This window comes from Myotis yumanensis, unplaced genomic scaffold, assembly GCF_028538775.1.
Source record: "Myotis yumanensis isolate MYYU_CA2020_CCGP unplaced genomic scaffold, mMyoYum1.0.hap1 SCAF_9, whole genome shotgun sequence".
NCBI classification, from domain to species: domain Eukaryota; kingdom Metazoa; phylum Chordata; class Mammalia; order Chiroptera; family Vespertilionidae; genus Myotis; species Myotis yumanensis.
The window spans coordinates 278,648-296,557 of NW_027223760.1; the positions used below are offsets into that span (position 1 = coordinate 278,648).

The 17,910-nt window shown below is 50.2% G+C and overlaps 1 protein-coding gene across 4 annotated transcripts in view; it reads left to right on the forward strand.

Annotated features, from left to right (window-relative positions):
* Positions 1 to 13,857, forward strand: part of NCAPG2 (non-SMC condensin II complex subunit G2) — a 70,634-nt gene extending 56,777 nt beyond the window's left edge. For all 4 annotated transcript variants that reach the window (XM_070423553.1, XM_070423554.1, XM_070423556.1 and 1 more), the window contains 4 exons: positions 4,332 to 4,435; positions 5,560 to 5,660; positions 7,378 to 7,477; positions 13,467 to 13,857. In XM_070423553.1, the coding sequence (XP_070279654.1) occupies positions 4,332 to 4,435; positions 5,560 to 5,660; positions 7,378 to 7,477; positions 13,467 to 13,518 (357 nt within the window). In that variant the 3' untranslated portion in view covers positions 13,519 to 13,857. The remainder of the gene's footprint in view (positions 1 to 4,331; positions 4,436 to 5,559; positions 5,661 to 7,377; positions 7,478 to 13,466) is intronic.
* The last annotated feature ends 4,053 nt before the right edge of the window (positions 13,858 to 17,910 follow it).

The window sequence follows — 17,910 nt, forward strand, 5'->3', positions numbered from 1 at the left end:
AGCCCATGGTTCTGAGACTTCTGTGTTTCTTGTTGACTATACCAGGTGCTCTTTTCTGCCAGCAGCACATTTTATGTTTTAACTAGAAGCCAGGTGCACAAAAATTTGTGCACTCGGGGGGGGGGGGTCCCTCAGCCCGACCTGTGCCCTCTCGCAGTCTGGGACCCCTCGGGGGATGACCACCTGCTGGCTTAGGCCTGCTCCCCGGGGGGATTGGGCCTAAGCTGGCAATCAGACATCCCTCTGGCAGCCAGGCAGCCCTTGGGGGATGTCCACTTGCCAGCGGGGAGCAGACCTAAGCTGCAATCGGACATCCTTAGCACTGCTGAGGAGGCAGGAGAGGCTCCCACCACCACCGCTGTACTGATGGCTTATGGCTGAGCAGAGCTCCCCCATATGGGAATGCACTGACCACCAGAGGGCAACTCCTGCATTGAGCGTCTGCCCCCTGGTGGTCAGTGTGTGTCATAGTGACCAGTCATTTCCAGTCTTTCTGCTGTTAGGGTCAGTTTGTATATTACCCTTTTACCATATAGGATAGAGGCCTGGTGCATGGGTGGGGGCCGGCTGGTTTGCCCTGAAGGGTGTCCAGGATCAGGGTGGGGGTCCCGCTGGGGTGCCTGGCCAGCCTGAGTGAGGGGCTGATGGCTGTTTGCAGCTGGTCACACCCCCTTCAGGGTGGGGGTCCCCACTGGGGTGCCTGGCCAGTCTGGGTGAGGGGCTGATGGCTGTTTTCAGGCTGGCCACACCCCTTTTAGGGTGGGGGTCCCCAGTGGGGTGCCTGGCCAGTCTGGGTGAGGGGCTGAGGGCCATTTTCAGGCTGGCTGGCGACTGAAGCTCCCAGCCTCTCCTTTTTTTCTTTTTCTTTTTTATTCTGGGATTTATTTACCTTCTACAATTGAAACTTTGTTGCCGTCACTGGAGCTGAGAGCCAGCTCCTGCTCGCTCTAGCTCTGTGGCCATGGCCTGCTGAAAGCAGGTATCTGGGGTTTGTTTAGCTTCTATAATTGAAACTTTGTTGCTTTCAGTGGAGCTTAGAGCCGGGCCGCGGCAGGTGGGGAACCTTGGCTTCCTCCATCACTGGAGCAAGCAAGCCTCCTGCTCGCTTCAGCTGCGTGGCTGCCGGCCGCCATCTTGGTTGGGTTAATTTGCATATTGCACTGATTAGCCAATGGGAGGCATAGTGAAGGTACGGTCAATTACCATGTTTGTCTATTATTAGATAGGATAAGTATTTTTAAGAGCTCACACTTTAGTGGGGGGTTTGCTTCTCCAGTTCTTGGACCTTGTAGGTAGGATATTGTCTTTCTTGATTATAACCAAGGTATTCCTTTGGGAAGGGAAGGGATGGAGGGAGGAAGAGAGAGAGAGAAAACGAGAACATTGATGTGAAAGAGATATTGACTGGTTGCCTCCTGCATGCACCCTAAGGGGCGGGGAGCAAACCTGCAACCCAGTACATGCCCTTGACCGGGAATTGAACCCGAGATCCTTCAGTGTCTGGGCCGATGCTCTAACCACTGAACCACCGGTCAGGGCGAGCTGATACATTTCTTAAGATTCCTTTCTACTGATGAGGCCAAAGTCATGGTTGGTGGTGAGCAGGTGCCAGACTCTTGGACACGGTTGGAGTAGTGCCCAGGTGCCCCTGACTTTTCTTTTCTAAGCACAGGAAATGCAAGCTCTGGCAGCAGCCTGGACACATGATGATTCGTTTCTACTCTTGCAATAGGCTGTTTTATGTAATTAGCCTGTGTGCTGAGAGATTGACATAATCAGAGAGAGTGGAAGAGAGAGAAAGAAAATTCTCGGTTGCAGGCTCCTCCCCGGCCCGGGCCGGGCCAGCAGGGGAGGGCAGTTGGGGGGGACCAGGCCTGCAGGGAAGGGCAGTTGGGGGGGACCAGGCTTGCAGGGGAGGGCAGTTGGGGGGGACCAGGCTTGCAGGGGAAGGCAGTTTAAAATGGAGGTAAATTCAAGATCTCTAGGGTGTGCTGCAGGATTAGGCGAACACTTGGTCACCCCCAACTGCCCTCCCCTGCAAGACTTGAGAAGATAGGCTTTCTCAGCCACAGAAGGTGGGATCTGATAGGCAACACCATTGTATATGAATGTAGACATATGGCATGTAATCTTGTATTTTAAGATCATGAATTTTAAAAAAGTTAATTAAATTTTAAAACATTAATAGAATTTAAGGCCCTCCTTAAAACTTGAAAGGAAGTCATACATAGAATAAGAACCACAACTTATTTCCTCCAGTGCTGAGTAGCTAACAGTGATAAAGAAATCAGTGACTGGCCAGGTTTGGCCCACCCTCTGCTTTTGTAAATAAAGTTATTTTGGAGAACAACCACCCCATTCTTGACCTATTTTCTGTGGCTGCTTTGTGCTACAAGAACAGAGGTGAGTAGGTGTGAAGATGGTTTTGCCCACAAAGCTGAAAGAAGGCGTTTACGGACCTCTGCCCTGTGCCCCCACTGATTTTGTCCATCTGCCTGTCCTCAGTGAAGGTCAGCGCTGTGGACTTCCCCTCCGTGTGTCCGGGAGCTTGGTCACACCGCGCATGCACCCTAAGGCTCATCTTGAGGGATTTGTCTCGGTCTCTGCAGCAGCATCACACAGTCTGGGCCCTGCTGTTTCTCATTCCACACCATAGATGCTGGGGTCCAATCCCAGCGGGTCCAGGGGTCCCCAAAGGTGTGGACGGAGTCGGCGAAGAATGACACGAAGACAGCCTTCAGTTGATCAGCAGCCTAGTCAGGACCTATAGCCAGGATTTCCAGCCAAAGTTCTGGTCGGAGCTCTGGTTAGGAACTGATGAGGTTCTGATGTTTATTGTCTTGTTACATCCATATTTATACCAGCCGATTTTAATCCTGTCAATTTCTATTACAAAGGTTAGGGCGTTTCTTATCTCCATTCTAGGGAGTAAAGATTATGTAGCTTAACTACCCGCCTGACACTTAATTAAGGGGTTGTATCCCCTCCCTAACCTCAGGGAAAGATCCCCACCTGGGGAAACAACCTTTCTCGGAGAGGTGACCTTGGTTAAAACACATGGCGCTAAAGGGAGCAAACATATTAAGAACAATATGCTATATATGCCAGGTCCCTTGAAACATATGCTGTGCAGATGTTTCTTTCCTGCAGCGACTGTGTCAAGCAGCAAGGATGGACCGGCTCCCGGCACATAGATACCACATGGGGGTCTTTTTTTCCCATCCAATCTTATAATCTCTGCCTTTAAGTTGGGTTGCTTAATTCATTGACTTTAATGGAGTTACATATATGCTTGGGTGTAAGTTGACCATTTTGATGTTTATTAGTCCCCCTTTTTTTCCTCCTTTCCTGCTATTTGTACGGTTCTATCTCCTCTGTTGAGTTTACATTATCACTTGTGTGTAATATTTTGCAGTTGCTCTGCATTTTGCTGCCCCTGCACTACAGTGTCCTCCGACCAGGCTGGTCATCCTTGTAGATCTGGGTGTGCTCAAATCTCCAGACACGTGTTTATGTTAACCAGTCATTTGTGTCATTGTATGCGAAATGCATTTACAGCATTTAAGATGTAATGCATTTTCATGAGAAACAGTGCTATTTCATATGTAAGAGTGTCTGTAGAGGAACCCTGGGAGGCTTGTCTGGTTGTGCTGGAGTGAAATTCCCTAAGGCAGCCTTGAAATAGGGTAAGATAATGGCGATTGACATGGGGCAGGTGGGCGTGTGCACGCATCACCTGCAGGGGCCTAGATCGAGACTTCCCCGGGGCCATGTGCACAGAGAGCTCACCACCAGGAATGGGTGGCTTTAAATGAAAGGTGCTGTTGGAGGCCAGAGGTCCAGACCCGAGGTCCTCACTGCTCCTCCAGAGGACATTGGCCACGTCTGCACATTTTTATTTTCACAGCCAGGGAGAGCTGCTGGGTGGAGGCCAGAGGTGCTTCTCAGGGCCTGTGGGGTACAGGGCACCCATAAGAAGGAATTCACTAGCCCAAAATGTTAATAATTTTGAAATGGAGAAAACCAGATCTGTACTAATAAGAACATGTGTTAAATTTTCCCAGCATAAAACATTTACAGAAGGTAAATTAGAGACGACTGACAAAAGGCTTGTTGAGTGACATTATCTTTTTCTTTGCTCTAACTAAAGACATCATGTATATAAAAATAGATTAATCAAGGTTCTTGTAGAAATTTCAACAATTAGTAAAGTCATTCTTTTGAGTTTCTGGAAAGCCTTTCTCAAGTTGAAGATAACCCAAAGCTGTGTAAAATAAGTTATGTCTCAGTCTCAACTGATAAATTACTGACTCCAAACTTTTTTTTTTTAGGTTTCTGATGTAGAAGAGCTTTCCCCTCCAGAGTATCTGTCAGACCTGCCCCCATTTTCAAGGTGTTTAATAGGAATAATCATAAAATCTCCGAATGTGGTCAGGTAATCATTTTCATTGTCTGATACTCTACCCGCGGCTGTGGCTCAGCTGGCTGTGCTGTTCCTTTCACTCTCAGAATTTCTCAGAACTGCCCTCTTTCTTTGACAGAAACATAGATTTTTCTCCCATTTTATCAGTGATTAAAGATATTTACATTAGATTATACATTATATTTACACTAGAGGCCCAATGCACGAATTTGTGCACGGGTGGGATTCCTTGGCATGGCCATCGATCCAGGCCGATCGGGGCCAGCCGGCCAGGGGGAGGGACCGCAGGAGGTTGGCTGTGGGAGCGCACTGACCACCAGGTGGCAGCTCCTGCATTGAGCATCTGCCCCTGGTGTCAGTGCACGTCATAGCGACTGGTCGACCGGTCATTCAGTCGACCAGTCATTCAGTCGACCAGTGGTAACGGTGCTTAGGCTTTTATATATATAGACTACACTGAAACACATTATACTGTACACTTGTATAGTATACTAATACATTGTAAATATTACATAAAATATCTACATTATACTTACAGACCCATTCTGGGGCTGTATAAGTATATATAAAGTAGAATTTCTCTAACTTTCTGTAAAATATATTCATCCAAATCTGGTTGAATCTCATAACTAAAATTCACTTAGAGGGAGACATTTAGAATGTTAATGTGTTTTATAAAATGCTTGTTCCTGTGGGTGAGCATCAACGTGGCTTCCGCTCGTCAGCACACACCTGCATATTTCTCCAGCCACTTCGTTCACCTGATACCCTAGGCTTGGCACATACAAGACTGAAGGGTTAAAGAAAGAATAGTTTTGCAGGTGCCTGATACCTGTGAAACTTGAATAGCAGATCAGTTCAGTGAGAAATTTAAAAAGCATCGTTTTTAGCAGCTGTGAATTACCTTTCAGAAACATACTAAGTTTTGTGGTGTGTATTGGGGCATACAGAGTAGCTTCCTTCACTTCACCAGAAGACCCATTCTGATGGAGTGTCTCACCTGTGGGATTGGCATACCAGAGTGAAAGTGTGGGAAATAGAATTCACGGTGGTTAATGAATCTTACCTGTATTTGTCTTTCTACCAAGTATTAGGGTGCATGCTGTCTAGTAATTTCAGATGTTTGTTTTTTGCAGGTCATTTTTAGATGAGTTAAAGGTGTGTGTTAATTCTGACGATATTGAAGGAATTGTGTGTCTCACGGCTGTTATGCATATTATTTTGGTTATCAATAAAGGTTGGTTAAATTTCTATCACTTTGTTTGGGCTGTTGTTGGCCCTATCTTAAAACTGTTCTGGAACTTCTAGAAACTCAGCTCCCGTGTTCCATGATCCCCTGCTCTGACACTTATCTGCCCAGCTCCCTCTACTTGCCTGAGCCTGCACTGGGGGTAACCTGCTGGCCTGAGCTTCTTTTTTTAAAAAATATTTTATTGCTTTTTTACAGAGAGGAAGGGAAAGGGATACAGAGTTAGAAACATCAATGAGAGAGAAACATCGACCAGCTGCCTCCTGCACACCCTCCACTGGGGATGTGCCCGCAACCAAGGTACATTCCCTTGACTGGAATTGAACCCGGGACCCTTCAGTCCGCAAGCCGAACCTCTATCCACTGAGCCAAAGCGATCAGGTCTGGCCTGAGCTTCTTAATGCACTTCCTGTCCCCATCATCTTTCCCCCCTGGACCCAGTACATATCACTCCTGTGCCTCAGAATTGAATTTATTTGGTTTGTCATATATTACCTACTAGAGGCCCAGTGCATGAATTTGTGCACCAATGGGGTCCCTCGGCCTTGCCTGCGGGATCGGGCTGAAACCAGCTCTCTGACATCGCCCAAGTTGTCCCGGATTGTGAGAGGACACACGCCAGGCCGAGGGACCCCCTGGTGCACAATCGGGGCTGGGGAGGGACGCGGAAGGTTGGCCAGCCGGGGAGGGACCAGGGGAGGGCTCCAGGGCGTGTCCAGCCCGTCTTGCTCAGTCCCAATTGACTGTACCAGTTGGAGGGTCTGCCACCTGGTGATCAGTGCACATCATAGCAACTGGTCGACTGTTTGACTGTCTGCCCCCTGGTGGTCAGTGCACGTCATAGCGAACGGTTGAGCAGCCTTAGCATATCATTAGCATATTACACTTTGATTGGTTGAACGGCTGACCGGTCTATTGGGCACTTAGCATATTAGGTATTTATTATATAGGCTGTTTAAAAATCCAAATATATTTTGCTAATGATGGTATGTTTTGGTGTTAATATTGAATGTATCTGCTAAATGCTTAAGCCTTAACTTTGCCTGTTGTGACTGTCCCAGCCAATTGCAATAGTATTGGGAAATGCCTGGAGCGGCCCTAAAATGCTTCCTTCAGTGTACAATACAGTAACACCCTGCAGTGCATTACCGTTAACTTTCTATGTTTTTGTTCAGTTTTAATAATGTCAAAATTATTAGATAACATGTTATATCTAGAGAGTGCTCCTAGGACGATCTCCCCCATAAGCCCGAGTCTGCAGTCTTATGACAATGCTCGGTAACTGGTTTGCCCGAGGCCAGGCATCAGAAAAGCCTCCCCTAAGGGAGTGTCCCTAGTTGAGTTCTGCAGGTCGAGGGGACCTGCTCTGTGTGGAGGGTGTGAGAATGGAGTTGGGTTGCTGATGAGCACCTAGGACTTCATAGGTACTGAAGTATTTGCCAAGCCGGTGGTGATGCTGCAGTGTGGTAGTTGTCATTCTCATGGAGGCACAGGTGGGCACGCACTCGCTGGTGGACAGACTCCTGGGTCACCTTCATCGGAGCTCTCTCTGCCTCAGAGCTGCGGGGAGCTTCGTCAGCATTGGACCCTCACTTCCTGTGGGGGGTCAATAAGTGGGCCAGCGCTAGGGGGTGGTGGGTGCTCAGTCATGTTGAAATGGTGCCTGCATTGATGGCAGACATATTTGTCTTTAACATACTTACAGGTAAGCATAGAAGTTCCAAAGTGAAGGATGTTGCAGCTGCCGTTCACAGAAAACTGCAGACCTTCATGGAGATTACTTTGGAGGAGGACAGCAAGGAGAGGTAAAGCTCGGTCTGCGGCGGGCGGCCATCTGGAAAGTGCTGGTTGTTCCGCAGGTGCTTTTTACATCACGTGGTCCCTCTGCCCACAGCCAGGGGGTTAGGAAACGGGATTGTAAAGATAGAAACATTTTGTTGGCAAAACCCTTGGAACATATGTTTAATTGATTTCTATGTCTGTCTTCAAAAACAAAACTTTATTTGCCAAATATTGCTCTAGAAAAGTGTATATGAACTTATTTTGTAGATTTTTATTTTTTTATAAGAAAGTTCATTTTTTTAAAATATATTTTATTTTTTACAGAGAGGAAAGGAGAGGAATAAAGAGTTAGAAACATCCATGAGAGAGAAACATGGATCAGCTGCCTCCTGCACACCTCCTACTGGGGATGTGCCCACAACCAAGGTACATGCCCTTGATGGGAATTGAACCTGGGACCCTTCAGTCCGCAGGCTGACGGTCTTTCCACTGAGCCACACCGGTTAGGGCTATAGATTATTTTTGACTAGTAGCCCGGTGCACAAAATTTGTGCACTCGAGGGGGGCGGTCCCTCAGTTATTAAACATTTTACAGCACAACACTGACCACATTGGTGGTGGTGGTGGTCTTGTCAGAATGTGTTATATTATGCAGATGAAAATCTATTTAAACACATTTGATGTAGATATTTTCAAAGATGGAAGAATTGTCCCTGTCAACCATTTTAGTTGATTCATATCTTCAGTAATTGTCATCATTGCAAAGTTTTCAGTCCCCATATGGATTGCTGGATATAATAGGTCATGCGCTGTCCCTGTCCTTTGTAGCCTTTGTTACCTTAAGGACTCTAGTTTTCCATTTATATGTTTAAGTACCAACCTTACCGGCTTAAAAATGTAAGCTTTTAACACTGCTCTCTCTGTTCCATATCCTTCCAATAAAAAGTGGAGTTGGGTTGCAGCACAAGAGAGAAATTCAGAAGGGGAATATTGAAGTAATGACTACAGTAGGAGAAGAGGGAACCTGTTTCCCTGGCCACAGGCGTTGGCACCCTGGACCACAGGGCTGGTAGCTTCTCCGGGTGGCTGCAGCCTGGGACCTCTGCCCAATAGCTTGTCCATCTCCTGGGCTGCAGCCAGCTCCAGGCGCTGGCGCCAGGACCAAAGGTGGGGCGGCTTCTTCTTCTGGGGGCTTCTTCTTCTTCTGTGCTTCAAGGGAGGGTAGTCAGTTAAGTGTCATGCAGAAATAGGCATCACCAATTGCAGAAGCCGGGTGTGGGGCAGGGAAGCCCCAGCCAGGGAAGCTGGCTGAGGCTGCTTCCCTGCCCACGCACCTGGCTTCTGTGATCGCCCCTGCACTGAGCTTCTGTGGTCACCCATCCCAGAAGCCGGGTGCGGGGCAGGGAAGCCACGGCTGGGGAGCTGGCGCACCCAGCTTTTGCGGTCACGGATCACAGAAGCTGGGTGCGAGGCTGGGAAGCCACGGTGGACGCTTCCCTGACCCACACCCAGCTTCTGTGGTCAGGGATTGCAGAAGCTGGGTGCGGGGCTGGGAAGCCACGGCCGGGGACACTGGCGGCGGACACTTCCCTGACCCGCACCCAGCTTCTGTGGTCATGGATTGCAGAAGCTGGGTTTGGGCCTGGGAAGCTCCCTGGACTGCCAGCTTCACCCATGCCCAGCTCCCATCGCTGGCTCCACCCCTACTTCCCAGGGCGGCAAAGGCTCCGGATTCTCCGATCATGCCTGGGCCGCCTTTGCCCTGCCCCCCGGCTCTTAGCTCCCCCGTGGCTTTCCCATCACTGTCAGTGGCAGGGGCCTTCTTCCTCCTTTCCCTTTCGCCTCCCTGCATTGTGCCTACATATGCAAATTAACCGCCATCTTTGTTGGCAGTTAACCGCCATCTTAGTTGGCAGTTAATTTGCATATCGCCCTGATTAGCCAATGAAAAGGGTAGCGGTCGTACGCTAATTACCATGTTTCTCTTTTATTAGTGTAGATGGTTTGCTTTGCCTTTGAAGCCATGGGCATTCTAGGCTATACTGTGCTGGCACGGGTGCTGGCAGTGACCTGCCGATGCTCCTAAGAATTGTGTGGACTCTCAGATCAGCCACAGAAACCATGTTTTTCCTGTTGTTTTGTGAACTTAAGTTTACAGAGCTCTGCACTAGGTAATCAGTTTTGTACATGCCTGGGAAAGTAGCCATTTTCTCCTTTGGAGAAAAACTTTCAAAATCCTGACTTGCTCACGAATGAGCGAAGACAGTTTTGTTTCCCCCCCCAGTCTGTATACCTCTCTTGCCCTTTCCTGCCTGACCGCATTAGCCAAGACTTTGGGTCACACGCTGAAAAGGGTGGCAAGAGGGCACCTCCCTGCCTTGTTCCTCTCTGAGTCTGAAAGCTCCTACTTTCTCAGAATTAGGTGTGATGAGAAGCCGAGGGTTTTTATACACGCTCTTTATCAGGTTGATGAGCTCCACTCATGAGTTTTCAATATGAGTGATGGGTGCTGGATTTTTCAGTAGTTTTTTCTGCATGTATTGATAGGACCATGTGATATTCTTCTTAGCCTGTTGAGGTGATGGATGACAATTGATTTTCATGTGTTGAAACATGCTTCTGTCATCACCAATAGTGTGGATAATTAAAAACTATGCATAAACAAGACAGCTCTTTAATAAAAACATTCATTGTTTCTTATATCGTTTTCTCCGAAAATTATTGCCTGCCTCGCTGTGGCTGTGGCTGTGGCTGTGGCTGTGGGGTGTTCTCCATCATGAGGGCACAGCCCGTGGGCAGTGGGACCCCCCTGTGGCTGTGGCTGTGGGGTGTTCTCCCTCATGTGAGCACAGCCCCTGGCAGTGGGGTTGCAGAGAGGCAGGTTGTGAAGACTCCCTCAGCTTCCGCCTGTGCTTAAAGACGTTTAGACTCGGGTCAAGTGTCTTGACCCACAGGAGACCCTGGCCCAGGGTTTAATTTGTCTGAGGTTTGCCCCTGTCCCTTCCAGCTCTAACATTCCACATTTCATTCATTTTGTTCTTTAATATCCCTATTTCTTTGGTGTACCTAGTATAGTGAGCCTTTCCCCAGGCATTAGGAGAGTGAGTAAAATAGAGCTGAGTGTTTTCAGTCCGAGGCTCCTTAGGAGTCAGGAGACAGACAGCCTGGGTTTGAACCCAAACTCTGCCCTTATCTGCGGTTTGTCTTGGGCCCGCCGGCCCTGGGTACCTCGCTTAGGACAGGAGCATGTGCGATGCCGGCGGTCTGTGTGTGCTGGCTCCGTCTCGGTCCCGGGGTGACGCAGTCATGTCTGTGCTAGTCTAGACGTAGGTCAGCTTGAGTGGCTGATGCCTAGAGTTAATCAGCTCTCCTGCCAAGGTGGCTGAATGCTTTTCCCTCTGGTCTTTTAAGTCCATGCTCACTTAAGGAGACAGTATTTTGAGTAAGTGGAGTGTTGGTGACTTGGTGTGTCCTGTGTCCCTGTCTCAGCTCCTGGGGGTGAAAGAGGGTGCTTTTCTCTCCCAGACCACCAGGAACTTGGGTCTGGCTAACACTGGCCCTCATGACTGTCCTGGTCTCTCTAAACCAGCGATTCTCAACCTGTGGGTCGAGACCCCTTTGGGGGTTGAACGACCCTTTCACAGGGGTCGCCTAAGACCATTGGAAAACACATATATAATTACATATTGTTTTTGTGATTAATCACTATGCTTTAATTATGTTCAATTTGTAACAATGAAATTGGGGGTCACCACCACATGAGGAACTGTATTAAAGAGTCGCGGCGTTAGGAAGGTTGAGAACCACTGCTCTAGACCCTAAAGAGCTGACCTGGGTTGGGGGCGCTATCTTTTCTGTCACCGAGGCTGGAGGCCTTGGAGAGCTGAGGGGGCATCGGAGTGTTCTGGTGTTTCTTTTGGGGGCCAAGAGCCTGCTCACTGCTGTGACGGCAGCTTCCATGGCCTGCGCCTCTCACATCCACCGTCTGTTTCCATCTGAGTGTCCACAGGACACAGACAAGAACCACCACACATGGGGTGGCCCAACAGTTAGAGAGGAACAGTCAGAGCCCACAAAGCATAGCAATGCAGCACTCAGGAGAGACGTCACTGCTGAGTTCAGACTCCAGATGGGCAGAGGGAGCACGTCGGAGGGATATGTCAGAACAGATACTGATGAAAAGTTATAGGGACAAAGGCAGACCAAGAGAATAGACCCAAGACAGGCAGTGATTTAATAAACGATAGGAAAATGTGTAATTTTAAAAATTTTGTTGTTTCACTAATTCTGGATGGGATTGATGACAAAAAATCACATCCAAGTGTTAGTAAAAATTCCTGAATTCCAGGGATAAAGAGAGAATTTTAAAATGTTTCTAGATTTGTGCTGGCCCCTATGCCAGCCACTCATCCCTTGTGGACACTGAGGACTCAGAACGTGAGTCAGCTGAGCTGAGCGGGGCATGGCATAGAGTGCACACCGAGGCCTGGAGACAGCATGGCCATGATTGTGCAGTTGTCAGCAGTGAAGCGGGGGAAGAAGGGAGGGAGAGAAACACATCAATTGGTTGCCTCCTGCACGTGCCCCAACCAGGGCCGGGGATCGAACCTGCAATCCAGGTACAAGCCCTTGACCAGGAATCAAACCTGGACCCCTCGATGCTCTGGCAAACTCTCTAACCACTGACCCGCACTGGCCAGGGCTGTCAGCAGTGTTTTTATATTGATAGTGGATTGCTGTCTTTTGGGTGTATTGGGCTAAATAAAACATTAAGATGCACTTCACCTGACTCTTTTGACCTCTTACTGTAGCTACTAGAAAGTGCAGTTACACATGTGCTTGCACTGATACTAGAAGGGCTGTTTGCAGGCCATGTGGTGGGTCATCTCCACAGGGAGCAGCATGTGGGGCTCTAGCTCAGGAGATGTCATAGGCAGGAACTGAGGGCTTAGCTGGCTCGTGCACCCTCTGGGGGAGTGCCGGACCCTGGTGGCATTTGGGCAGCGAGAAGGACGGGAGTGTCTTTAAGGCTCGGAGAGGGGGTGCATCTGGCATGTGCGCGCTGCCCAGTCGGCTCTAGACCTGGAATTGACTGTGGTGGTCTCTCCAGGGCCTCCAGCCCCAGTGACAGAAAAGATAGCGCCCCCTCAACCCCCCACCCAGATCAGCTCTTTAGGGTCTAGAGCAGTGATGGCAAACCTATGACACGCGTGTCAGAGGTGACATGCGAACTCATTTTTTTGGTTGATTTTTCTTTGTTAAATGGCATTTAAATATATAAAATATCAAAAATGTAAGTCTTTGTTTTACTATGGTTGCAAAGATCAAAAAATTTCTATATGTGACACGGCACCAGAGTTAAGTTAGGGTTTTTCAAAATGCTGACACGCCGAGCTCAAAAGGTTCGCCATCACTGCTCTAGAGACCAGGACAGTCACGAGGGACCCTGCAGGGCTTAGGTGAGGTCCAGCCCACATCGGCTGGGTGGGGCAGGCAGGGAGGGGAGGAGGCACGGCGAGGCCTGTCTGCAGGTCTCAGGTGACTGAGCCAGTGGCTGCCATGTGGTAGTGCATCCCCCTGTCCTTGCTCCTGTGTAGAAGGGAAAGCTCAGGATGCAGGTGCTAGAGGGGACGTGCACGCATGTGGTGGGTCCGCTGAGTACCGAGTCATGGGCAGAGCCTCCCACACGCGAGCACCGTCAGGGAGGAAGCCATCTCTCAGAATAGGTTGACTGACTAGTTTCATTTGTGTGGAGGGATCCTTGGGGACCCCTGAGCTGCTGGCTGAGGGGAGTGATGGCCGCTGTGTTCACTGACGCTTGTCCACATGCTGCGTATCCGCTAAGACAGTGTGATTCTTCCTTCTCTGACGTACATGGACTGGTCAGTGGGCAGTGAGTTGCAACTTTCTTTTTAAGTGTATTTGGTTTTTAGATTTACTTTGTGAAAATGTACATATGGACAATTTGGTCACTTATATTTATAGCTAATTCTTTCTTTCCTTGTGTTTCAGATTTCTCTACGAATCATCATCAAGAACTTTGGGAGCATTTTTGAATTCATAACTGAGCCAACATCTTTGGTTACGTAAAAATAGAGAAAAGGGACTGACAGGAAATGAAATGAGTGTGTATTTCCCTCGTGTTTTCAATATATCCCATGTAATAGGGAAGTTGGGATTTGGGGAAGTGTGTGTAGGAAGCTCAAAGTTCTTAAATGTTTGCCTAGTGCCTGCAAAATAATATAGTTAATGTAAAGGGCTCAGGAAACCCAGGGTGCAAAGAAAAAGTCACCTTTCTAGCACCCCTGGTTGTTTTAAAAATGATACATATATATGTGTGTGTGTATATATGTGTATATATATATATTGCTTGCAAACTGTAATAAAGCAAAGAAAACACGTATTCTGGGGAGCCTGTCTTCTACCGGAAGGTGCTGTAGCGGAACCATGGCCGGGCACGGGGGGAGGGCCACACGCAGGTCCTGGAGCCGCCACCCTGGGGTGGAGGTGGGCCCTGTGGCTGCAAATACGAGCCATTCAGTTGAGCTGAACTACTGTTAGTTGATCTTTTCTAACTGCGAGCTGTTCCATGCCCACAGATGACTGGCGCCTGGCTTCCTGGCTGCATTGTCCATAACCCTTTGTGCCTGTCCCGGTTACCAGGAAGTCACCACGGTCATCCCAGATCCCTGTTGGCTACGGGTCCTAAGTCGTGGCCAGTCAGCACCTGCAGCCTGGGAGGCCACCTGGTGACAGGTGGGAAGGGAGACCCTCAGGCATGTGTGCATTCTGTCCTCAGACCCAGCGAGAGAGTAAAGCACTGTCCGTGTCTGCAGGCCCCGGGGTCCCTGAGAAGCACACAGACGGATTGCGCACTGTGGTTGGGCTTTAGGGCCAGGCTTGGTGCAGGGACCGCCGAGAAGTGAGGTGGGGCTTGTTTTAGGAGCTGTGAACACGCTCGTATGGCTGCCGTATTCTGCGTTGGGTACTCGTCACTGTAGGCCTCAGGCTGCTCGTCTGAGTAAGGCACCTTGGCCAGGCTCAACCCCAAGAACGCAGGTTGGCAGGCTGTGGGGACTGGAGCTGAGCAGAGGAGCCTGCCGAGCCTGGAGAACTCGGGTGGAAGAGCTGGTTTGTGTGCAAGGCCCGGAGCCTGATGACGTGCACCCTCCTCAGGCCCCTTCCTGCCACTCGCTTGCATGGGAGGCAGGAGACCTGGGAACCCAGAGGCCTCAGACAGCAGAGAGCCTCCACATTCAGGTGTGAAGGGAAACTCTGCACGGACTTCGCAAACTCATTACTCTGAGCCCATGCACAGTGTCGCCGCGGGAGCAGCTGTGCACCATGTGTGACGGGCTCCAGGGTCGTGCCCAGGGGACGGGCTGGTGCCGGGAGTGGGGAGGTGTAAGTCAGGAAACGTCCCTTCCTGGATAAGACCCCCCACACAAGAGGCACACAGGGACAGGGACCTAACATGTCAGGAGCAGAGGTGACACATCTGCTGCAACAGCCTTTTTCAGAAATGTCCTTCATTTTCAGGAAGTGAGCTAGAGGATTTATGAAGTATGTTGGTCCAATAAAAATGGAATTACATTTTTTTCACAAATTGGATTATTTCACCCTTTAAGACACAAAAGAGAAAACCTGACTATCCTAAGAGCTCGTGCATAACTGAAACTCCTGCGTGGAGCTGGCCCTGTGATGGCTGCCCTGGTGCACAGGCTGCCGCGGTCTGTGGGAGCCTCAGTGTGCGCGCTGCAAGGCCAAGGGCAGAGCAGCTGGTTCCGTGGGTGGAAAAGCTCCTTTCGACTGGGGGCCTCACCAACGTGCAGCGTTTTGGCCCGTCCAGGAAGTGGTCAGTGGCACACCTCCAAGCCTCAAGGGTTCCTGGGGTGGCCACCCAGCCCACCCAGCCACGCATGCTCTGTCCTGGTTTGGCTGTGATGTGCGCTGGCCGTGGCACGAGGTGGGTGTGAGGCTGCTGTGCAAGTCGGGCCCCATGTGGATGCCAGGACATTCCCGCATCTTCTCCACGACCCTCCACCCTCCAAATACCACACTGGGATAAAGTCATGATGGGAATTGCTGCCCGGCATTGTTCAAATCTCTGACAAGGTACAGATCTCTGAAATTCCAGAGAAACTGATATTACTACTTTAAAAATGGAATACTCTCCATGCAGTGAAAAACACTGATCTTAAGTCAACGGTTTGGTTAGTTTTAACCCCTCTAGGTGGGGTCCACACGTGCCCATCCCTGCAGGGTGCTGCCTGGCCTTGGACCTGGTGCCGTGAGATCCTGCTGGACGTGCTCTGTGTGTGGCTTCTGCTCTCGCGGCTGCAGGCTGGTCATTCTGGACTCCTGTTTGTGGACAGGAGTTCAAGTTTATGCTCATCCACAGCATTGGTTGTAAATTACTGCTCTGTAGGGAAGGGCCTCCCTCGTTCCATGGGGCTAATCTGTAATTGTGCACATTACTGAGGCCACATAAAGAACACGGGAAATGGTGTGTGAGGGGGGGAGGGTTGGGGGCCACCTTGGTAGACCACGTGGCATCCTGGTTGCAAGGGGTTAGGATCAGCCCCGTCCCAGCCAGGCCTAGACAGGGGGAGGCTCTTGGACACGGGACAGAGGTATGGAGCAGGGTAGGGGGAGGGACTTTTTAGGGAGGGCAGTGGCTGCTGGGGACACAGCATCAGCGATGAGGGGAACTGGTGACATTGAGGGTCAGTAATCAGTTCTGACTATAGATGGACTGGGCTGAGCCATGACACTTCGCTGTCACCCCCACCCCAAAGCCTGCCCAGGCCAGCCTGGTTGGGGCAGGAAAGAAACTCAGTTAACGGCTGTGAGAAGGCCGGCTGAGGAGGGCCAGACACCAAGAAGAAGTGTGCGGGGCTACGAGACAGGCAGAGTGGAAGTGAAGCTGACATTGGGCAGATGGACCCACGGGGTCAGAGCAAGCTCAGGCCCCTGCCAGATGCTGAAGCAGGTGGGATTGGGGCACCAGGTGGGGAAGGGAGGAGACAGGGCTCCCTGGCAGGGCCACAGGATAACGATGATGATGATGGAGGGGTTAGGAGGTGAGGAACACACTCTACATCCTCACACACATGCACATAGCACACACTCCACACCCCTCACACACATGCACGTAGCACACCCCTCACACACATGCTCATGGCACACACCTCACACACATGCACATTGCACACACTCCACACGCATGCACATAGCACACACCTCACACACATGCTCATGGCACATACTCCACACCCCTCACACACATGCACGTAGCACACACCTCACACACATGCTCATGGCACACACCTCACACACATGCTCATGGCACACACTCCACACCCCTCACACACATGCACATAGCACACACTCCACACGCATGCACATAGCACACACCTCACACACATGCTCATGGCACACACTCCACACCCCTCACACACATGCACGTAGCACACACCTCACACACATGCTCATGGCACACACCTCACACACATGCTCATGGCACACACTCCACACCCCTCACACACATGCACGTAGCACACACTCCACACCCCTCACACACATGCACATAGCACACACATCACACACATGCTCATGGCACACACTCCACACATGCACATAGCACACACTCCACACACATGCACATAGCACACACTCCACACCCCTCACACACATGCACGTAGCACACACCTCACACACATGCTCATGGCACACACTCCACACCCCTCACACACATGCACATAGCACACACTCAACACGCATGCACATAGCACACACTCCACACCCCTCACACACATGCACATAGCACACACATCACACACATGCACATAGCACACACTCCACACCCCTCACACACATGCACACAGCACACACTCCACACCCCTCACACACATGCACATAGCACACACTCCACACACATGCACATAGCACACACATGCACACAGCACACACCTCACACACATGCTCATGGCACACACTCCACACATGCACATAGCACACACTCCACACGCATGCACATACTCCACACCACTCACACACATGTACATAGCACACGCTCCACACATGCACATAGCACACACTCCACGCGCATGCACATAGCACACACTCCACACCCCTCACACACATGCACATAGCACACACTCCACACCCCTCACACACATGCACATAGCACACACTCCACACATGCACATAGCACACACTCCACACACATGCTCATAGCACACACTCCACACCCCTCACACACATGCACACAGCACACACTCCACACCCCTCACACACATGCACATAGCACACACTCCACACGCATGCACACAACACATACTTCACAGACCTCACACATTCGCTCACAACACATCCATGTTTGCTCTGATACATGCAGCTGTGCCAGGTCTTTAGGACGTAGTCTCCTGGGGCATGCACGAGTCCTCAGCGCCCT